Source organism: Gambusia affinis, linkage group LG05 (assembly GCF_019740435.1).
Source record: "Gambusia affinis linkage group LG05, SWU_Gaff_1.0, whole genome shotgun sequence".
NCBI lineage: Eukaryota > Metazoa > Chordata > Actinopteri > Cyprinodontiformes > Poeciliidae > Gambusia > Gambusia affinis.
The window spans coordinates 12,863,835-12,887,040 of record NC_057872.1 but is presented as its reverse complement, the minus strand read 5'-3'; the positions used below and the strand labels follow the sequence as shown (position 1 = coordinate 12,887,040).

Here is a 23,206-nt window from a genome sequence, read left to right as displayed (position 1 = left end):
TTTCTTTCATGCAGGTGCCCTGGCCAGCAGGGTCAAGAGGAAGGACACTCTGGCTCTGAAGCTGAGCAGCCGTCCCTGCGCCCCGGACAGGGATAGGTTCACACAGGAGAGAAGCAGCAGAGAGGACCAGCCTCCGGGTCAGACGGGCCTGACCTGGCAGAGCAGGGAGCAGTGGGAGGCCATTCGTACACAGATTGGCACTGCACTCACACGGTAAATTCATTGTTTTTTGTTGTTGTGTTTTGTTTTGTTTTGTTTTGGGTTTTTTTGTGACTCAAACAGACGATGTCAAATCTGATTTTCTAAAAACAAAAAAAGATACGAAAATAGATTCTTAGATCGTTGCCCTACTTATTTCATGACTGAAAAGTGGATGAAACACTGTAAAAATACTGATTTCTTTTTGTTTGTTTTTTATGTATTCAGGAGGCTCAGCCAGAGACCGACTGCTGAGGAGCTTGAGCAAAGGAACATCCTTCAGCGTCAGTATCAGCTGTCTCTCCCTTTCACTTTAAATTAGCAGCAATGATACTTTCTAGTATTTACTCATCTCTCAGTGCTGTGATGGTTTTACCTCTGAATTATTTAATTTCAGTGAAGCCAAATTATACTGCATGTTCCAGTGTATTCAACAAAGCTGTCTCCTGTATAGATGTTTTGCTTTCAGAAGGTTTCTCAATTCAGTTGAGAGATCTAATTTTGGAAACTTCTTTCTTCTCTGCCTTTCCTGCACATCAAATAAAGCTTTCACATTCAAGCCTAAAATAAGCTCTGTCCCTGTTCTTTTTTAGCCAAAAATCAAGCTGATAGGCAAGCGGAGGTCAGAGAGATCAAACGGCGTCTGACCAGAAAGGTGAACAAGCACGTCAACAACAAACACCCAGGTGTCATATTTTGCTTTTGATGGGTATGAAGTAGTAACAGAAATCATCATTCTGTCGTAGCTGAGTCAAAGACCCACAGTCGCAGAGCTGCAGGCGAGAAAGATCCTGCGTTTCCACGAGTATGTGGAAGTCACAGAGGCCCAGGACTACGACAGGAGGGCAGACAAGCCGTGGACCAAGCTGACTCCTGCAGACAAGGTACTGCTTATTATAAAGCTAAAGCAGAGTTTCCTTTATGTCAAAAATACACCTAACTGATCGTGTTCACTAAACTATGTGTGACATTCAATATTTTTCTTCTAAAGTTTGCTGTTTTAACATTACCTGTTTTTGTAGGCCGCCATTCGGAAGGAGCTCAACGACTATAAAAGCACTGAAATGGAAGTTCATGAAGAGAGTAGAATTTACACAAGGTACAATTATGGGTTAAATATTACCTTTATAACGCTAGTGTTTCTCAAACAATCTGAATACCAAAGGAAATATGATTGATTGATTGCATAGAGTGATGCACAATTATGCTACCACCAGGGAGAGTTTTTTGTGCACTACATTTATCACAGTATATGGCTAAAAAGTTTAATTTGATCTAATGTGACCGTCTTTAACATATTGCTCTTTCCTCTCCATTGCGTCTGCAAACTGGACTTTCTTTCAACAATTACTTTTCTCTTATCTGAGAAATGTTAGTTATCTTGTTAACAGATTCTCCTACCTGAGCGGTGGATCTCTTCAGCTCCCCCAGAGTTACTATAGTCCTCTTGGCTGCTTCTCAGATTAATGCTCTCCTTGTCAGCCTGTCAATTTAGGTTGACATCCATGTCTTGTGTTAGATGTGATGTGAGATATCAATAGCTTAGGGTGTAGCCCTGCTTAAAACTACTCCACAACTTTCTTCCTGACTTTTGCCAATTTATTCAGGAATATTTGAGTAACGAGCTGAATACAGACGCATTCCACATTATTATTATTTTTTATTTATAAACAATGTAGAAAGGTTCGTTTTCCTCCTACATCAAAATCATAACCTATATTGCGTCTATCAAAAAATCCCAACAAATACCTAGAAGTTTGTGGTTACTGTGACGAAAGAGTAAAGTTTAAGGGGTGTAAATACTTAGTAATTATTTAGACTTGGTAATAAAATCATTCTAATTTACTTCATAAGCAATATGCACAATCAGTGAAAAAAAATAAATATATTAGTGTGATGAATTTATTTAAACTGGATCTCTGTTTTGTGTAGGTTTCATCGACCTTAGCGTCCACGCTCTCGGATAATGAAGCACTTAGGATTTCTGTGAACAGAGGCGGCTCCGTGCGCAGATTGCCCCTTTTTTCCCCCCACCATATCCAGACTTTGCTGCACTGTGTAATCAGGGAAGAGCCTGGAAGTGACTCACAATAAGAATGCCCGCCGCTTGCCTTCCATCACCCTCTCACCACATCGCTTTCTGCCTGACCCGAGGCGGTAGCAGGCAAGGTCCAGATGCAGTATTTCTCCTAGATGACGTGGGGTTGAGGGGAGTGTGAGAGACCCAACGTGCCAACGAGAGAGTGAGGCTGCAGAGAAGCTACACCACAGCCAGCGCTTACTCTCACTCTGCTGCTGCGTGTGGCATCCTTCAGAGACTTGGATCTAGTTAAAACCTTTAACACGGCCTCATTCTGTTGCCTTTTTCTTCTCTTTGTTGTATATGGAAACACTAACTCATCTTGTTGATGTAATAGCATACAATAAAAACAGTAATAACAATGAGGACCTATCATACTTCACACCGTAAGAATAGATAACAGAGACTGAAGCACCAGAATGTGAAGATTTGGACATTTTCCGTGTTAGGACTTGGCATCTCTGGGATTTTGTGTTTTCTATTAGTTATGTACAGACTGCTGTTGTTATATCTTAGAATGCAACTGAGGAAAGATGTTATGATAAAATACTCTGTAATGCACAAGACATTTTATTTTGTTATTGTAATCACATGAGTAGTGAGAGCTTATATTTGAGCTGGTTTTTATACTATTATTCAGCTTTGCCTGTATTTGTGGTTGTGATGTAAGGTGACCAATTTAGCGTCAATCTAGCTGCAGAAAAAAAAAAAGTGCAGGTCAGGGAGGCCATCTACGTGTTCATGCGTGCCAACATAAGCAATGCCTGAAGAACTAAAGGAAACTGATTTTTGCAATCCTCTGCATGAGCCAACTGGACGTCCAGTGCCATTGGACCTGGACGATCTCTCTTCATTTATACTTTTTTTTTAATGAGTTTTTGTACTACCCTTTAACAATTGAGCAAGCAATGCATTCTGTAGCCGTTTTAAATAAGGTCATACTCATAGTGTCTGTAATAAGAGTTTAAATATAAGTTGCTGTGAGCATAGATCAGGGATTTATACAACAACAACAACAAAAGTCTGAAAATGAATAACCGGTTGACAGGGAGTCAATTTTGTTTGGAGAATTTTGAAGCTGCAGGTGTGTTTTAATGTACTTTTGTCTGGCCAATAGCTTACAGGGTTCTCTATGCTGTGTACGGGTTCATATAGGTTTAACTGATGCTTCTGTATATCTTGTCTTCCTTTTATTTGGAAATAAATTTTAAATATAAAGGTATTATAGGTTGCTATTTTTTTAAGTACAAAACATTAGTTTGTGATTAAATGCTACAAGAATGGGAACATGAAATGCCTTTCTTTTCCTGTAAAAAAAACAAAAAGAAAAAAAAGATAAGTTCAGTTTTAATTGGATGTTGAATTATATGAGCCGATGAGTTTTCTTTTTAACTGTAAATAGTCACATCTGGATCTGAATAAATAATGCCGTTATTCTCTGAACCTCATCTGAAGTGAACATGTGCGTGGCTCTTTTTTTTCCCCTACTCAATATGACTTTCTAACAGCGCCCCCTGCAGTGGAGGGGTTTGGTAAGGATGTGCAAAAAGCCTTAAAAGAAAGTGATCTTTTATTACATATAAACCCACTTATGTCATCTTAAGTGTGAGTACATTTATTTAGGCGTGGAAATACCGTATTACAAAATAATTACCTGCTGTCACTTTGGTTTCACTCCACCCTCCTAGATTGTTTGTCTACGATTAAATAAATCCACATCCATTAACAGCTGATCATCATTGAAAATGCTGCTGAAGTGGCAAAATAAGTCTTTTTACACATCCTTGCTATTCTATTGTTTGTGTGGTTGGCATTGTATTTTAATGGATTGTTATTTTGTTTATTTTCAAAGAAAATTGAGAAAAGATTACAAATTAGGTTTTAATCACTTTAAGGTTATGGATGGATCATTTTAAAGCTCTGGGGAGTTTATCATAATTAGTATTCTTAATATTATTTAAATCTGACTTGAATTAGCATATCCCAATGTCCAGAGCAGGCAAAGCAACATCCACACTTTTCTTTACTAATTTAATCATCTCTGTGAAATTGTTTGAGTGATAGGGCTAGTTTTGTGCTTACTGCTTATCTGAAGAGCAAAGAGAAATAGTATTATTACATTTTTTTTTCCTGTTCTTTCTTTCTATTTTTTATTTTCACATTGGATTGGGTTAGTTTGCATAGTTTTATTTCTCTTATATCTTCTACTCAAAACTACGTTTTGTATTTACTGTCCTTGCTATTGCTATTACGTCTGCCCACTGTGGGACAGTAAATGATATTATATTAAGTATTTGTGTGATGTTATAATTTGTTTGAACACCTGAAATATTTAATTGTAGGTAGCCCGTTTTAGAAGGAAAAAAAAACCCTTGGCTACGACTTAATAACTTGTACCCTCTACTTGTTTAATTCATGGGGACGACTCACTATCTGGAGATGCTAAGTCATGCTTACGAATTAAACATGTCGTTCCAGCGACTTTTTTTTTCACCAGACATGTTTTGACCAAAACTGAAAATAAAAAAATATAAATAGACAAGTAGCGTTTTTTCTGTCACTATAATTACTTGCGTATGAAAGTGGCGACTCGGTATTTGTGCGGCAAGTTCAATTCGTCACTGTCTCTTTAAGAAAACGTGCTCTCAAGGTTCCAAAGAACGTGACGTCTTACGTACAGCTCGCGTGTGGAAACCGGGAACAGTCTGTGAACGTTCACCTCTGCCTAAAGTACAAACTGTTGCAAGTTTTACGGTTAGTAAAATATTTACCCAATTCTTGTGATGATATGGCTAACAACAGACAAATAAATCAATCGTTACTAATGTGCGCACTAGTAAGTTACCGTAGTTTGTAACCGTTGTTCATTCATTACCAAATGTGACGCTAACGGTAAGCTAGCTTGCGTTGGCTTCTGAATACTCAACCCAGCTTCATATTTATTTTTAAGCAAATGTCTCACTTTTATATAGCACCATTAACGACTGCTTTATTTGTTACTTTGACAGGTGGAATCTCTGTATACACATCGTATATATTTATTGTTAGGAGATACACTTATGTAAGGCTAACTATAGCACACATGTGGAAAGTGTTGGGTCACGCAACTGAATTTAAACTGTCCGGGTTTGCTATATGGCAACATAGACTGACAAATGGTCATATGTATACACGTCATTTTGTGTGGATGTAACGAAGCCCAGGAGAGTTGCACTATAGTGGTTCCCTATGCATGCTCACGTTGAATGTTGCTTTTCGTCTGGTAGCAGAGGTGGAAAAAGTCCAGCTGTTTCCAGTGTAAAACGATCCCCTCACAGCTGCTAAACCCCATCAGCCACCGGTCAATGAAATAAAGACCGCTTGTGCTGTTGTCAGGTCATGTCCTGCCACACGTCTCATTAAGTCATAAACCTTTGAGCATTATAAGTGATTAAAGGCGTTATATTGCTGTTGTTCAGACCAACAACCCTTCTGTCTCACGCAACTTTGCTTTTAAGACATTTTTTTTTTATTAAGCGCATTATTTTGCCTGAAACTAAAATGAAAATCCTGTCTAATGCCCTTTTCATTGTACCACTGTTTTCTGTAGTGTGAATGCATTGCTGCCATGTCTACCAAAAAGCTAATCAACAAGAGGAAGACTGAAGCCAGTGGTGAAGATGTGGAACAGGCCAAGAAAATAAAAGGTAAATTATAAACTTCAGAACTATGCTGGTTTCCTGTAAGTTCTTAGAAAAGGTGGGAAATTACCACGAGACTACATGGTAATTTAGTCTCGTTGTATTCTGTATTTCCTGCTAAATTTTTAACAGTTATAACATACAAAATGTCACAAGGCCACCAAGGTTTAAACTAGGTGCTTCTGGCATTTTTATACATTATCACATGCTGGATTGGACTCTCTGACACAATCTGTCACTGTAAAATTTCTGAGTCAAAAGCATTTTTTTTTTCATTACTTCAAGAAAAACATCCTTTTCAACCACACAAAATATATATTTCCTTTTGTTACTCTGAAAACTTTTTTCTGTTTGTTTGAGTTATTTGCAAAGCAATTTAAAATGTGTACTATTACTAACAGCTGGGTGTTGATCATTGTATTTACTTTAGTTTAATTTCCTTTAAGCAGCATCTTATAGCAAAGCTATCCAGTCTCTCGTGATGTCTGAATTCATTTTCTACAAGGAAATTAATAATGATTTATAATTCAGTTCATGTCTTTGTATTTGTGTGTTAGTTGTGGTTTCACATAGGAGTCATTGTAAAGAGGTGGGCCAGGTTCTGGTTTTGGGCCAAGGTGATGTTGGACAGCTGGGCTTAGGTGAGAACATCACTGAGAGGAGGAAGCCAGCCCTGCTGTCTCTACCAGAGAGGATGGTGCAGGTGGTGGCCGGAGGCATGCACACAGTGTGTCTGGGTGAAATTGGTCATGTGAGTCAACTTTTGTCTCCTCCTTAGATCCTCCTACTAAGGAGCAATTAAAAAGTGTGAATTTCTCAAGTGATGATTTGGGTTTTTGCTTGTGGCTGTTTTTAGGTCTACACATTTGGCTGTAACGATGAGGGAGCTCTGGGTCGGGACACGTCAGAGGAAGGGTCCGAAATGGTTCCTGGGAAGTTGATACTGAATGAGAAGGTGGTCCAGGTGTCTGCAGGGGACAGCCACACTGCTGCGCTCACAGAGGATGGATCGGTGTACATCTGCGGCTCATTCAGGGTTAATCTTTTTTTTCTTCTTTTTTTTTTTGCTTAGATCAACTTCTCAATATGTTTGGAAATCTTTGTGTGTTGCAAATTTCCTCCTTGCAAGATGTCACAAGTCAAAATATAGCGCAGTGGAAGAGTAAACAAGATTTGTGTGATAGACAGCAGCGTTAGATAAAAACAATGGGAGTTTTCATTTTCTACTTGTTTGATCTTTTCAAAAATGTAATAAAGATAAAGGTGCTTGATATTTGATTATTGGTAACCAATGCATAGCTTATAAAAGCTTAATCAGCTTACTTGTTTACATTTGACATAAATCATTTTAAGAAGTATCTCTGTGTTGCTGAATTTTGTTATATTTTAATATCAAAGTTTTTTTAACCTATGCTTTAGCCTTTTCATTTCTTTCGTCCGCTCTCGTTTGTAGCCCATCCTTTGGGTTATATGTTTTGCTTCTGCTCCTCTATTTTTTTTCTCCTGCTATGTTTGTTGAAAAGAGCCTAACTTGTGTGTGTTTGATCCATTTTATTTCCAGGACAACAATGGTGTTATTGGTCTTCTAGAGCCCATGAAAACATGTCCCATTCCTGTGAAAATTCCCCTCACAGAAACTGTTGTGAAAATTGCCTCAGGTATGAAATACTTTGCTTCATTGTCAAGTTGTTTCATGCTTTCTCTGTGTTAGCCAGCAGGTATTTTTTATTTATTTATTTTTAATCAGCTGTGTGTGCATGAATAGGTAACGATCATATAGTGTTGCTGACGGTGGATGGAAACCTTTTCACGTTGGGCACAGCGGAGCAGGGGCAGCTGGGGAGAGTACCAGAACATTTTTCAAACAGAGGAGGCAGGAAAGGCCTTGGTGGGTAACGTCATGTCCTCCACTTGTTAATAAAATGATCAAAGGCTAAATCTTGGTATGTCTTTCATTTGTTTTTTGTGAACTGTGTCTCGGCCTTTTAGAACGACTGCTGGTCCCGCAGATGGTGAAACTTAAAAGGAAAGTCCGCTTCACTGATGCCTTCTGTGGAGCGTATTTTACCTTTGCTGTTTCTAAAGAAGGATACGTTTATGGATTTGGTCTCTCAAACTACCATCAGCTGGGTAAGAGTGGCTGTTGGCTTGATATTTGGAGAGATTATCAATCTATGAATGCTGGCCTCATTTCTTTCCATTCATCTGTCTACACCGCTTGTTGAGTTAATTCAGTTTGGTAGTAAAAGGTGTCAGTACATGTCTCCATAATAAATGCGTATCTTTTTCTACACAATCTGTCCAGGCACTCAAAACACCCCGATGTGTTTTGCCCCAGTAAAACTAACATGCTTCAGGAACTCCACCACTGCCTGGGTGGATTTCTCTGGAGGACAACATCACACCCTCTGCCTCGATGCTGAAGGTTGGCAGACCACACATGACTGTCTATGAATACCATTAATATGTAGAGACAGTATTAATGTTAAATAAAATAGAAACAGGAGGCAAATCAGATCTTTTTTGCCCTTTGTGCTTTAAGGGCAGGTTTATAGTCTGGGCAGAGCCGAGTACGGCCGCCTCGGTCTTGGTGAAGGAGCTGAAGAGAAGAGTGAGCCGACTCCTGTGGCGGGGATAGAGCCGGCGAAAGGAGTGTCATGTGGAGCTTCTGTCAGCTATGCAGTTACCAGAGAAGGTGAGAAACAAACTAGATTTGGTCTCTGAGTTTCACATGAGTATTTGGTTTAAAGTTTCCTGAATCAAATTTATCTTAAATTCAGCTTCAGGTGTTTCCTTGATGTCTGATCTAATAAGAACAGAGATTGGCCGCTGCAGAAAGAGGTTCAGCGTGTAGAATAAACATGAAGAAACTGTTTAGGATCCAACAGAAACTGAAGGCAATATAAATACGATTATCTTTATCAAGTCACAACTATGATCTGATTTTTAGTCACTAAATTGCATTTAAATATGTACACAGAGTGCACATATTTACACTCTGAAAATAGTCAGTTTTCACTTTAGATGCATTTAAAAGGGCATTTCTGGTCACCAGCTGTTGTAGCCATTCTAAATAATGATAGGCAAATGTGGGCCTACAGTTTAAATATGTCATTTTGTTGTATTTATGACAAAAACAAAACTGGCAAGTAAAGGTATTTTAAAAAAATCAGCCATAAACAGTTTGTATCCTTTACAGAAGCAACTCTTCCAGGTTTGTTACCAGCTTCTAGTTGCCGTCAGACTTTGGAAACAAAACTTCACAGATTGTGTTGTTATGACATTACTCATAAACAGCTGCAGTGTGTTTGTGCTTCATGTCTCTTACCTTGATATTTCTTTGTGTTTGTGAGCTTTATATGTTTGTTTAATCTGTCATTTTGTTCTGCTTTAGTCCTTGATGCTGTGTTAAATAATTGGTGAAGTTTTGAATTTTTTAAAAGTTACTAAAATGTCTTTGTGGAAGTCATTTTCCAGGCTGTTCAACTTTCTTTGTTTAAATAAACCAGTAGATCATCTGCAGTGCTGCTCTGTTTTCCTGAGATGAGAGTAAACAATAGAGAGTGAAACAAAATCAATGCTTTCCTGAAGTTATGAATTGTAAAATCATCTAACATATAAGTGTAATGACCTAAATAGCCAAAACTCCTTGTGTAACACTTAAATTTTGGTCAAATGCAGTTTTGTTGCACTTTTAAAAATTAATGAGCAGATTTTATTATTCTGTGCTTGACTACAAGTTCAAATTTTCTAGTTGAGTTCTCACTGCTTGTTTTATTCTCCCCCCCTCCAACACGCACTCACTTTAGGATCTGTGTATGCCTGGGGCATGGGAACCAACCTGCAGCTCGGCACAGGAGAGGAGGAAGACGAGTGGAGCCCAGTGAAGATGACAGGGAAGCAGCTGGAGAATCGTGAAGTTCTCCTGGCCTCCAGTGGAGGGCAGCACACGGCCCTCCTGGTTAAAGATAAACAGGAGAGCTGATGTGCCTCTTGACACCATGATGGGGATAGTTTTGGTAATTATTGCTGTGGGGGGCCACGTTCATGATGCTCAGATTGAATATTGAGAGTTTTTTTTGGCTGTCTGTGCTGAAGGAGAGCAATGTCCAGGATGCAGAGGAGGTGAGGCCTGGCCTTTTAGCAGAACTGCTTTGTTCTTAATGTGGGTGAAATGTTGATACGACTTACATGGTAGATCATGTAAAATGAGAGACTATTTTTTTAAATGTTTTTGGGTTTCTTTTTTGTTTCTTTTTAATTTTTCTTCTAGTTATTCTGTATGACTGAAAGTATTTAGTGCATTCATGAAAGCAACGTTTCGAGAAGGAAGTGAGAAGCTGTTTGACGTTTCTAAAGGCTAGTTTTTTAAAGTATTTTCTTTAAGCAATAAACCTGTTTAGACGGGACATTCATATTCCATGTGTTCAAGATGTGTAACAACTGTTCGTTTTATTCAGTGCACACACACACACAAACACATGCAATTGTCGTGACTGTTTGAAAATGTAATAACATTCTGGGTCCTGCAAAAAATAAAGGTGATTATTTTTTAAGAGCTGTTTTTGATTTGCAGCAAGTTATTTTTTCATTAAGCCAGTCTGTAAATTACACATACCAGTACTTCATGTTTTAAAGTTGTGGCTTCAAGTTTTAGGGCTTTAATAAATCGCTTTTAGCCTTGAAGAGATTCTTTTTTTTTTTTATGTTCTAAGCAAATTAACAAAATTCCACTTTAAATAGAAAGCAGAGCTCCTCGATCACACTTAGCAAAAACTCAGTCTGAATTTTATGAAAAAGCGAGCAAAATGACCAAGACTGCAAATGGATGAAATGGTTGGTGCTTCTTCTGTCCTGTGGATCTGGTTGCATTTCAGTGTGAGGGCAGCTTTACCAACGTGCTTTGGGCAGAAACTACACAAGGTATCACAACAGTTATAGAAAGAAGATGGAAAATGTTTGGAGAGCACAACAGTCAGAGAAATTAGAATGAATGTCAACAGCACTCCGAGCCATAATAACAAATGTAACCCAGACTTTCAAAGCTACTGATTTGAGTTTACTGTCTTAACCAAAGTGAAAGGGCGAGTCATCTGACTATAGAGAGTCTGATGACTGTAGTTTGCCATCTCCACTGATGTGGCTTGGGAGAAGAAAACGCAGGATCGAGTTGAGAGATGGATCTCAACTCGATCCATAACAGATGGGTCTCTCAACTCGAGAGATGAGAGACCCATCTGTCACTGTATCCTCCATCCCTCAAAGGTGCATTGGGGAAAATAAAAGTGCTTGAAGAGTGAGAGATCAAATTGAAGGATTAAGGATTGAAATGGACAACACTGACAATAATCTGCTTGAGACTTATTAGTTGTGCTTTTTGCTCTGAATGCTCTGAGGACTGGAGTGGGTTTAATGAGTCTTAAAGGTTAATTGGAACACAAGGTGGATAAGTGGGATAAAGAGTGACAGAGAAAGAGGATGACAACAGTGAGTGGGAGGAAGAGGAGCGGGGATAAGTGGGGGACAATGATAAAGAAATTTTACGAATGGATGAACTAGTTACAAGTTATTTTGCAGCACATTGGAAAATTTGCTTGAAAGACAGAGTGATCACAGAACATTTTTGAACTTTCTATCATAACCACGCTGATTAAAAATATATGTAGCCTTATTCAGGCAGGTCAACACCACTCAGCATCACCCAAGATTCAACTAAAAGATTTAAAGCCCTAAAAACAGCTGTCAGTGCATCAGTTTAGAAATCAGGCAAATGACACACAGAATACCACCAATAACACATTGAGAAACGGGTACAGAAATATGAAAGTAAAAATGATTGGCGATCCCGGAACATAATCGATCATCCCTGGAGGGTTATGGAGCGTGACCTTTCCTGATCCGACAGAGGGAACTGCTGGGACTTAAAAATTAATTGTAAATAGAATATTTAGATCCCTTTTTTTTTTTTTATTAACAACCCCTTTTCTCTTCCACATGCACTTCAATTTTCCGTTAGAATACGCCTACACCCTGCTTCCTTGTGCCATTACTGTCAGCTGGACAATGTCCTGTTGAGCCTCTGAAGAGAGATATGTAAATCGTGTTCCCTGAATGCTCAGCAGTTTGCTTCTCATTCACTTTATGCCAATCATGAATGCAAATAACCACATTCCAGACAAACGCAGCTAGTCATGAATTTAAATGAACAGAGGATGTAAATGATGCCACATTCACCTGTGTTTAATTTGTGAAGCTGAGATGCATGTGTCCTCATTGGCCTCATCTTCCTCTCATCTGACCAAATGGACTGAGGATTCTCTGTTGGACTAGAGTCATTGTGGCAAAAGGCTGATCAGAGACTGTTGACATGTTAATGTAGAGTTTATGAGCACTTAGCTGAACTAAGTGCATCACTTGTTTTGTTGCATGTTGTTGTTCTCTGATTTGGGAAAAAAAATGTCAGAAATTATAAGAGGTTAGATTGCATTAAAGATCTTAATGTTTGCACAGTCTGAGTTTTAACAAGATTGTATTGATTTCTGATGCTTGGCTTCCTTGCATGAAACATGTAACTTCCTCTTCATATGGATTGTTGAAGACCTTAGCAACACTTAAAACACATCTCACATGTTTTCTGCAAATATTTTTACTGCAGGAGTTTCTTTTTGGAGTGCAATTTTAGTTAATTAACTTTCTGTTTGAAAGGCAGAACATTTCAATATATATATATGTATGTATTTATTTTTTTTCGGAGCTGAAAGTAAAAGCTTTTATTTAAAAAAAAACAGGTTTTGAAAGATTTAAGCTGTGAAGGTTAACAGGTGTCAAGGTTGAATGATTTCATAAGCTTTTAAAAAGCAGGAACATTCAGTGACAGATAATGGTGGAAAAAAAGGAAAAAGACTCAAAAGTTCCCAACACAAAGACAGACATTTGCGCTGAACGGGAGCAATGGAATCCTGTGATTAGTTCCTTTCATTCACACACGCCGAAAGTGGATTTGTCATCACGAGTGTGGGCTCTAATCTTCTTCTTGTTAAACTAATCGCAGGAGAGACCAAGACGTCTCCGGCGCCCGCACTGCTGCTCCTTCGCTCCTAATAACAGACAAAGCCACATTAATCACAGCAGCTCGCTGATCCATTACAGGAAGTGACTCCAGGCTGCAGGTGTGGAGCGTCCTCTTCACGGGCTGCGTGTGCATTCACGATGTGTTCAGTAAAATAGTGCAATATTGCATCTGTTCCCCTTACTTAGCAATTCTTTGTGTGTAACTTGGCAGCTCTTGAATTGCGCGGCTGGTTTCTTAATTGACATGTCATTAAGAATTAGATTGAATGCAGTGTCTTAAGAAGGTTTCAATGAAGAAACCCAGGATTATTTCATAGAATAAATCATTTGGTAAATGTATCTGGTATTGAGAGAAAACTCTTCTGGTGTAAGGGGTTTCTTACACCAGAATGACAAACCTTCATGTATTTTATTGGATTTAATGGATTTGGAACATAAAGGCAAAGGGACACACGATTGTAAAGTGAAAGGGAAAGAGTGTATGGTTTTCAATTTTTTTCTACGAGTGAAAATCTAAAATATGAGGCACACGTTTTTAATCCTGCCCACTTACTCTGATACCCCTACATGAAATACAGTGTAACCAGTTTCCTTCAAAATTCACCTAATAATTAGAAAAAGAGGCAGAGATGGGAAGCAAGTATCTCTATCTATTCAATTACACCTGGATTGTTTCAGGTACTGTAAGTCTCCACCAGGCTTGCACATCTAGAGATATATATTTTTCTGCCAATTGTTCCTTGCAAACTAGCTCAAGATTAGTCAGATTGACCTGAGAACATTTCTACACATCAAATTTTGAGTGTTGCCACAAAGTCGCATTTGGATTTGACTGGGCCATTCTATATGCTCTGATCTCAAGTCTTAACTATAGCTATCGACAGTTTTTTATGTATTGTTCCTTTTAATGCCTTTGCTGAAGAAAAGCTTCTTGCTGGTATTTATTCAGGCATATCAGAGCACAGGGGGCTCAATGCAAATTTTACTCCAAGAACAATTTCACTGTTTTGGAGTTCATAAATGTATCATTTTTGTTCCACTTTATACTTTTGCTCTCAGTCTATCACAACTATCTGCCTGTTTGAGGTTGTAAATAAAGCGACAACATGTGAAAAGGTGTGAATGAATACCTGTGCAAAGATTATAAACATTCTGTGTGATATTTAAGCCATAAGGGGGAAAAAATGGTTGACAGAAACCAACAGTCTGACACGAACCCTGCTAAACCACTTGTTGAGACACTCGTTTTTCTATCACTGCTGTGATGAAATGACCGATAGTACGGGTGTGAGTGAGTGCGTGTTGATGTTTGTACGAGCAAACATTTAACCCACGCATCTTTTTTTTTTTTCATCAACCACGTAGGCTGGACTACTCTTGACTGTGCGTTGTTTTGCGGCTTTTACTTTGCAGGTGGGAAAATAATGATCCGTGGGCTCATTTGTTAGCCAAGGGCACTTCGCAGAACGTCGTTTTTTAAATTGTTTATACAGTCACGCTTCCTGTCTGACAAACAAATAGCTGCCTGTCAGTACATTGAAGCAACAAATGCCACTGCTTTTACTCATGCATTAGTCAGCATCTAATGTACTAAATGACACAAATACTCTAATGTTATCGTTGTGTCGCGTAAATGGTCTTTTTCTGAGAAAACGTGCGAGCAGATGCGCCGGAAAACAAACAGGGATCATTTGCAAATAAATATCTCTTTTGCTGTCAAACTGCGGGTCTTCCACTGCCTGCAGGCTGCTCCTGTAATTACTGGTGATTTGCCTGATAGATTGGGTCGTTCATCCCGTGGCTTGAAGGTTCCTCTGGAGGCCACGGTAGTGGTGGGTGGTCATAAATGGAGCCACGGTAGTGAAAGAAGGACGTGGTGTGACTCAGCCCTCTGATGGACCCCTGTGTCTCTCTCTCTCTCGTATTGATTGGGCGATAATTAGCTTCAGAGGTCCATGACGGGCAGGTTGGATTAAAAAACCATTTCTTTTTATCCAACTGCTGAGCGACAGTCTGAGTTGTGATTCGGTAAAAAGATTTGCCAGAGAGAGGGGGGGGGGGACTCTGGGAGAGAATGGAAATGAAGTGGAAATGAATGTAGTATTTTATGTATTTTTTTCCATACATACTCGTTTGTAAAATAGATCCATTTCCTATCATTTTTGATTGAATGATTTACAAAACTGCTCCAATTAAAAAGAAGGAATAATGTAACACATGCAGACAGTTCAATACATCAGAACATCATCAGAAAGTTAATTTAATTCATTTCAAAGCAGAAACTCAATGCTATTTTTAACAATGGCACGGTACTTTTTTATACTTTAAATTAGGACTTTCTGTACATTCTTATTTTTCGTTTTTATATGTCTCGCCTTTGTCTGAATTTGCATGCTCCCATCAGCCGTCACTTTACTGCTGGTACACCAGACAGTAGAGGTTATCTCTATTCTAGTCTCCTCTACTCTATTTCTATATTAAAATCCATTTTATCTTACATAATATTGTAATTTTTAGACAAGCCCAAATTAAAATTTTCATTAGACACAGGCATCAAAATAAATCTGTGCATAACTTTGTCCGGTTGAATGACTGAACTTTAGGTTTTCTGTGATATTCTCATCTGCTCCGATAAAGCTGTAATTGCCACATCATTTTGTCTGAGTGCCAGCCTCAGTCGATGTAATCAGAAATCATTGGGCTTTGGTCCAGAAACATTTTGTCAAATCTACCCACTATTTTCTATTTTTAAAAATATCCCTGTGGTTTAGAGACAAGCCTTTAAGTTTTAAAGTTTTAACAGATTTTCACACTTTCTCATCTACTCAATGATCGACTTCAGTGTCCTAAAAAAGCTGCCACCCACCGGTGTGAGGAATAGCAAAGTGTATTCTGCTGGAAGTGAATCACAACAGTTAAAGGGTCAAGTTGCAACTCTTGTTTTGTCAGCAAAATAAAATATATGGGTCAGGTTTCACTTCCTTACAAATCTCTCATTTCCAAGCAGCCTGTTTCGACGGCTAGCAGATGGCATGCATATTCAACATCCAGTCTCAGCTCTCCTGCAATGAAAATTGATGCTTCACAGCTTTTTGTTTTTCAGCTTTTCAGTCAACATTTCAAGCGAGGCTCGATAATCTGATCCTTCATTTTGCAAGCATCTGCTGCAGAGCGCACCATGCCCACATCAGTGTATCAAATAATCATAATGTCTCTTCTGGCGCATATTAAGTTCTGTGTGAAATAGCACTTACTCAGCAGTTCTCATCAGTGTTACATGAATTGCTCGATTTCAATATGCCACTATGTCTGCTGTGGTTTGTAAGTCTGCATCTGTTACATCTTTGAAATTGCATGCTAACAATGATAAATGCTTCCATTAAAATCCCTATGTTATTATTTTATCTTTATGTGAGAAAATGGTTATGCTGTTTGTTTGTTTGTTTGTTTGTTGTTGTTTTTTTTTTTTTTTGTCAATTCCCAGTTAGTCTGTAATGTTCAAATTTAAGCTGGGAAGAAAATCAAAACGATCTGATTAAAGTTGTTTCTTAATCTCACATCTGAGTCAGAAACACTAATAGTTTTATATCTAATTGCTTTACCTCACTAAAGACCAAAACTGAACTTATCAGCCAACATGAAGAACAGAAATCAATGTTCACTCTTAACAAAACCCCCTCACTGTGAAGCATGGTGGTGGCAGCATTATGGGAAAGTATGTGAAGGTTTTCTTCAATAGGGACAGAGGAGCTGGTCAGAGTTAAAAGGATACAAGACATCCTGAAATAGTTAATTATGTTTTTATTTTGGAGTTCAAAAATCTCACCAGCAACACAGTCTTAGGCAGGCATGTTTTATTTATTCACTTACATTTGCACAGACTTCAAATATTAGCTTCAGCTGTAACCAGGTGCCACAAGTCGGCAGTATATTAACTCAAATAATGATCAACAACATATTGTAAGAATTACACAGGAAGCTCACACATCTCACACTTTTGTTAACAGCATAATAAGACATAAATATCACAGAAAAGGAAGTGCAGAATTTAACTACTGTCAATCAGAACTTCAAAATAAAACACACCAGAAAGAAACTACAGCAGTTTTTTCAGCAACGATAAAAGCAGTAAATATAATATTTGTATAATCTAACATGTGTCTGTGAACATCTGCAGAATAATTAAAAACTAAAAATAGTTTTAGAAGAATTTGTTATTTTAGAAACAAAACAGATCAAGAAAAAAAGTAATAACGTCTTCACCGTTCTTATTGATGAAGATCCATTGAATGACTGTGCTGGACATGTATACATTTAGAACAACAAAAATTTTTGTTTTTTATTTTTTTTGAGTATGTTAGAACAATGCTTTTTGGCAATATATCTTATGTTGTTAAAAAACAACAACAGCACACATTTCTTTCAGCTTAAATGGTTCCACAAAATCAAAGATTCTTGGGGTCAGCTTTTGTTCTTCCTACCAAAATTACCAACCTCTCCTGCGCAACTCACAAATACATTTTCCTCACGAATGTAGCAACATTTAAGAGAAAATAAATAGAATAAATCCGACAGTACAAGATTTATTTCCAGGAAGTGTTGCAACAGAGAAATAGTCAACCAAGAAAAGTGTTGCTTTTTGTGCTAAGTTTAAATGCTCTCCTATCAATTCTGGACAAAAGGAAAAATAAGTCAAAGTGCGACAGAATATATATATTTTGTAACGACAGAGTCAATATTTACAGTGTTAGTCATTACACAACACTATGTTCACCCAACTCTAGCTCATTTGTGCAGAAACATAATCAAACAAAACCACAAAATAAATAATACTTTAAATATTGGCCATTAGAAATCCCTATGTCTACAGTACATTTCATACAGCGTACAATGTTAAATATGGCAGCCACTCAAGTATGTCTTCTCTCGTCATCATTGGCACTAAACTACCCTCAGCCCCAGTACACCTTAAAAAATGTAAGTCGCTCATCTTTATACTACATTATATTCAGCTGAGCAGAGATGAAAGGTGATTGCTACTCATTCATGAAGGCAGTGCGTCTGTGTGAAGGAGTTAAATACATCCAGTGATGCAAAAAAACGTATTTTATATCAACATTCACTTGTAGAATCGCATGAAATCAGAGACGTGTCATGACTATACCTCTACCTGTCGGGAGCCCAGAACCTTTTCAGTGTTTGTTGTCATAACGCAGCCTGGGTTTGCGTTAAGAATGCACAATAAATCAGCACCTACATCAGTATCAGCCAAAGTTAGTAATTTTTTTTAACTTATCGCTGTTATAAGAAAAACTGGGCCAAAATAAATGACTGGTTGTTTTTACAGTATCTAAAGTGCAGAGAAATATATGCAATATAAATAATATTGGAAAATACAACAGTACTAATATTGGATATCAACATCGACCCAAATATTGCTGCATCCCTGGACTGTATAAAAGTGTTAGGCAAAACTAAACCATTGAAATATAAATAAAAACAAAGAAAGAACTGAATAAATAAATAATAAGTATCCAATGTTTTACATTTTAGTAGGAAAATAGTATATAGAAAACCTGAAAGAAGTAGATGTCCTAATTTCTTTTCTGTTTTTTTTTATTCCAACTTTTTTCATTTGTTTGCTTTGAATGGAGAACCTAATAAATACAAGCTGGAATTATAGCAGTTCATCGTTTCAACAATCTGCTGCTTTTACTACTATTACTTTACAGCTTTTGACCAAAAATTGTTCTTATGCCAACTACTGAATTCAGGATGTTTTTGAGTTAATAAATAGAGAGTATGTGGCACTGATGCTGTCAAATTGACGAATTTGAAGTCCTTTATTGTTTTACAGGCTGCTACAATTTTTAGAATTATAATGTAATTTTTAGACATCATTTATTGGATCATATATGACATTTAACTTCAAAACTGTGCGTTTCTTTGAGCTACGGTCACGAGTATCTTCAACAAAATCTTCTCTGCTGTTCTAACAGGAAGCTGCTATCCAGACTGTTATCAGAGGCAGGTGATCTTCATCAATTGCAGCATGTAATCTGTGGGAGAGTGACGATTACACTGATTCATCCGTACACCATCACTGGCCTCATACTAATCATTAAAATACTCTATAAAACAATTCACACCTGAATCTTCTCTGTAAAATGTGGAGCTCCCAACTATTAAAGCTGAAAATGATTCTTTAAGTCAAATAAAGCAAGGTCAATAATTTATTTATTTTTTTATTTTTTTAATCTAGTAATACAATCTTGTGTGAATTAAATATGTTTTTTATACTAAGCTCAGGGGAAGATTGTCTAGATTTCTTATCGGCAGGCACTCATATATTTCAAATAAAATGCTTTAATTATATTTTAGATGAGAGGTCACAACATGGTTCATTCAAAGGTCAAAACCTCAGACTCTTGTGGTGGAGAACTGTGTGTCATCAGTCTGCAGTCCATCCTGACCCGTTTCTCCCTCTGACTGACCTGTGCTCTGTCAGCCAGGCGCTCTTTGCACCCCTGCAGGCACGCAAACAGACACGGGCTCCCTAGCACTGTTGCGCGCTCTGGAGAAGCTGCTCTGCTCCGAGCGGGAGCGGTACGGCAGACAGAAGTCATTGAAGCACCGCTTGAAGTTCTCATCCAGAAAGGCATACAGCATGGGGTTCAGGCTGCTGTTGGCGTAGCCCAAGGCGATGCACAGATGCCAACTGGCTACCACCAGGAGGTTCTTGTGGTTGATCTCCACCATGGTCTTGACGATGATGAAGATGTGGATGGGGGTCCAGCAGATGATGAAAGCGGCCACGACCACCAGAACCATGCGCGTGATGCGCCGCAAGTTCCTGTCCTTCTCCTTGGAGCCGGACAGCAGGCGGACGTTCTTCAGCCGCAGGATCATCAGGCCGTAGCAGACAGTGATGACGAGGACTGGCATCACAAAGGCGAAGATAAACACGCAGATTTTCATCACGGTGTCCCAGTACCACTCCGGCATGGGAAATCTGAGCGTGCAGGTGGTGTTTCCTGAGGAGTTAAGCAATTAGTTTTAATAGGAGGTCAAGCGTAGAAGCTAATTTGAATTAATAACCGAGCTGAAATCATCCTTCCTGGTGTGATTGCTGCCTGAAGTCAACACTTACAGCTCAAACGGTAAGGAAAGTTTCCAATAAAGCAGCCGTTGTAAATAATATCGCTTATTTCTTTCTATGTTAACCCACCTTTATCTGTCACCTTGGTAGCCGCCATGATCATCACTGGCACTCCGACGGCCGAGGACAGGATCCAGATGCAGACGTTGATGAGCTTGGCTTTAGCAGGCGTCCGGAAGTCTAAGGCTTTCACAGGGTGGCAAACAGCAATGTAGCGGTCCACGCTCATCATAGTGAGGGTGAAGATGCTGGTGAACATATTGTAGTAGTCGATAGCAATGACCGCCTTGCACAGCAGCTCCCCGAAGGGCCACGTGCTCATCAGGTACTTGGCACTCTGGAAGGGGAGGGTGCTGGTGGCCAGAGCGTCAGCCAGAGCCAGGTTGAAGATGTAAATGTTGGTGGCAGTCTTCATCTTGGTGTACCTGGTTGAGTTGGAAGAGAAGCAGAGAATTATATCAGGCACTAACTCACAGTGGCAGTGAATAGGCCTCAGCTGGCAAACATGGAGGTTTCAGATCACAGTTAATGCAGCGATTCATTTTGCTGACAAACCAATCCAGAAGCAAAGCTAAACAGTGTCTAATAAAATAGGATTTCTAGCTAAAGTACACCAAATGCCCAGAAGCTTTTGTACATTCTAAGAATGAGCTTGTAATCCTGAAATGAGTTGATAAAAACTGAATAATCCAACAGAGGAACATCTTAGAGTCAGATTTTCTTTCTTAAACTTGTATGTTTCAGTGCTTCTGCCAAATGAACAAATGCTTACATATCAGTTTCTATAAAACATGACAGTAGATGGTTAGTAATTAGATTATGTGTCTGGATGTTATGTTACAGCCTAAGAAGATGTGAGAGGAAAACATCATTGCATCTGACTGAAAGCAGTGTTAGTGGTATTAACATAGATTCCTGACTAGATTGCAACATTTAGTCTTTGGAGGGAGCTAAAATGACAAGCTTCAAATCCAGTGTCACAACCAAAATATTCAGTGTCCTCAATATCAGCCAGTGTTTCTGTTCTCTAGTTCAAAGCCACTTTAAAAATTTAAATCTCAGCAGCTTTGTTGAATACTTTGTAGATATACTTACCACTTCAATCGTATCAGCAGAATTGCTGATACGATTGAATACATATATATATATATATATATATATGTATACATATATATATATATATATATATATATATATATATATATATATATATATATATATATATATATATATATATATATATATATAGAGAGAGAGAGAGAGAGAGAGAGAGAGAGAGAGAGAGAAAATTTATTTTTTCCAATCATCATAAAATTCATTAAATTGTAGTTATTTTTGCACCATTTCTAATCATCCATCATCTTTTTTCTATAAATAAATGTGTGAAAAATTATATCAAACAATCAAACAACAGTCAAACCATCTTTTACATTTCCTCCCCTTTTATTAAACGGTGGCATGTGTATCTTACCGGATCACTCCGTACATAACAAGCACATTTCCCAGCAGTCCCACCACGCAGACGAGAGAATAGAGAGCCGTGATGCAGACTGCGATGATGAGACCTGAGGTGTCTCTGACTGCGACCCCGCTGGTTTCGTTGCTTTTAGACGGTTCAGTCAGCAGATCCTCTAAGAATGTGGCATTTAAATAAGGAGTAGTAGACCCAGAGTAGACCTCCTGAAAGTCCTCTGAAGGAACTGTAGGGAACTCCATCACAATTTGGATGAAAGTTTAAACGCGCTGACAAGTCGGAGCTTCTTTTTTTTTTTTTTTTCTTCTCCACTGCAGGTGTCCAGGAGCGCTCCAGAAAGCAGATCAGAGATATGGCGCTCAGAGGATGTTGGACTTGTGTCTCTCCTGCCCGCTCGCTCCGTGCGTCTGTGCGCGTTCCCATTGGCAGAGCGCGTCGGTGAGTGACGAGAAGAAGAGAGGAGAGGAGAGATTTAGGACTTATTTTTGTATTATCAAGGCTTGCTTTTCAGATTTTTGAAAATAGTACAACACACAAACATCTTTATTTATTTCCTTTTGTAGTTTTATTTTGTTCACATCACCTTCTCACAGCAAATGTCTTTGCGAAGCAAACTGATCCGATTAATGCCAAAAGACATAGAATCAAATAAATCTAATTACACTTATATATTTAAATTCAAATTACACATACTCCCATTCAATCAGGTTAACCACAATTCAATGTATAATATGAATTGGTGGACAGTTGTATATCCAATGGAGTTCAGCACATTGTATAAAGTTATTCCCATTCTGAGCAAGTATGGTGCGATAGTGGAGAGAAACAAGTCCCTAAAAACAGAAAGAAACTAACTGAGAGCCAGAAGAAAATCCCACACTGCAGCACTCACTCAGCAGTACTTTCATTAGGAGGGAAAAACACAGAACACAACGAGTTAAGGGCAGCAATTTATTGGCTTTGTTGGGGAGAGATGTTCAACTAAATTACTGGGATTTAAAAGCAGCTACATGTACTTAGTCAGCCTATATCACTCTGAACACAGAATCTATTGTCCATGTTCGTCTTACACTTAGGAAGCCATGCTTAAGATTTCAATAAAAGTTACCCTGTGAGTTTCATCACACTTCATGTCAATTTAACTAATAAACTAAGAATTTGTTGCAATTCACTAACAAATTGCAGCAAATAGGTTAATATTAGTGCTCTGAAAATGTTCAAGATTTCCTGAATTAACAATGATAAGATCCATTCAAATCTATTTGATGAATTTGCTCGTGTTTGACTTCTATTCTCTCCAACAGTTCACTATTTATTTTCTTATTAGAGCTTCTTATCCCAGCTTCCAGAAACCAGATTGCCAAAACCAGAAACTGCTGAGAAAATGTCTCTGTGTTGAAGCCTAACAGCCTGATCAAACATGTCTGCACATTCGCGAGGCGAATAGATCAAAGCTCTGGCTGCTTTCATGCCCTGTAGCTCGTGTTAATGGGGCTTCATTAGAGGATGGGCTGTTCTCACCAGTCAGTTAGTGCCTTAAAATG

The 23,206-nt window shown here is 38.4% G+C and overlaps 3 protein-coding genes across 10 annotated transcripts in view; 2 read left to right on the top strand and 1 right to left on the bottom strand.

Annotated features, from left to right (window-relative positions):
• The window catches only part of phactr4b (phosphatase and actin regulator 4b), a 37,224-nt gene extending 33,498 nt beyond the window's left edge, over positions 1–3,726 (top strand). For all 8 annotated transcript variants that reach the window (XM_044116508.1, XM_044116513.1, XM_044116509.1 and 5 more), the window contains 6 exons: positions 15–213; positions 427–482; positions 792–853; positions 945–1,082; positions 1,221–1,297; positions 2,131–3,726. In XM_044116508.1, coding sequence (XP_043972443.1) covers positions 15–213; positions 427–482; positions 792–853; positions 945–1,082; positions 1,221–1,297; positions 2,131–2,146 — 548 coding nt within the window. In that variant the 3' untranslated portion in view covers positions 2,147–3,726. The remainder of the gene's footprint in view (positions 1–14; positions 214–426; positions 483–791; positions 854–944; positions 1,083–1,220; positions 1,298–2,130) is intronic.
• A 1,166-nt stretch (positions 3,727–4,892) lies between these two features.
• Positions 4,893–10,641, top strand: rcc1 (regulator of chromosome condensation 1). The gene is made up of 10 exons (XM_044116503.1): positions 4,893–5,032; positions 5,868–5,964; positions 6,516–6,709; positions 6,815–6,994; positions 7,520–7,616; positions 7,724–7,846; positions 7,948–8,088; positions 8,264–8,383; positions 8,501–8,653; positions 9,768–10,641. Exons 2-10 carry the CDS (start codon positions 5,886–5,888, stop codon positions 9,941–9,943), a joined length of 1,263 nt encoding a protein of 420 aa, XP_043972438.1. The 5' UTR covers positions 4,893–5,032; positions 5,868–5,885; the 3' UTR covers positions 9,944–10,641.
• Positions 10,642–16,865: 6,224 nt separating this feature from the next.
• oprd1b (opioid receptor, delta 1b) lies at positions 16,866–22,067 on the bottom strand. Its single transcript, XM_044116504.1, has 3 exons — positions 21,660–22,067; positions 20,258–20,613; positions 16,866–20,063 (listed from the first exon to the last, which is right to left on the bottom strand). The coding sequence occupies exons 1-3, from the start codon at positions 21,902–21,904 to the stop codon at positions 19,534–19,536; spliced, it is 1,131 nt and encodes a 376-aa protein (XP_043972439.1). The 5' UTR covers positions 21,905–22,067; the 3' UTR covers positions 16,866–19,533.
• Positions 22,068–23,206: the final 1,139 nt, after the last annotated feature.

What these genes read in the sequence shown, in the direction of transcription:
- rcc1 (XM_044116503.1), top strand. Translation starts at nt 5,886, where the DNA reads ATGTCTACCAAAAAGCTAATCAACAAGAGGAAGACTGAAGCCAGTGGT. An exon ending in GTCTGGGTGAAATTGGTCAT is followed by an intron (nt 6,710 to 6,814) that starts GTGAGTCAACTT and finishes GGCTGTTTTTAG; the next exon opens with GTCTACACATTTGGCTGTAA. An exon ending in CTCAAACTACCATCAGCTGG is followed by an intron (nt 8,089 to 8,263) that starts GTAAGAGTGGCT and finishes CAATCTGTCCAG; the next exon opens with GCACTCAAAACACCCCGATG.
- oprd1b (XM_044116504.1), bottom strand. Translation starts at nt 21,904, where the DNA reads ATGGAGTTCCCTACAGTTCCTTCAGAGGACTTTCAGGAGGTCTACTCT. An exon ending in GTTATGTACGGAGTGATCCG is followed by an intron (nt 20,614 to 21,659) that starts GTAAGATACACA and finishes CAACTCAACCAG; the next exon opens with GTACACCAAGATGAAGACTG. An exon ending in TACCAAGGTGACAGATAAAG is followed by an intron (nt 20,064 to 20,257) that starts GTGGGTTAACAT and finishes TTAACTCCTCAG; the next exon opens with GAAACACCACCTGCACGCTC.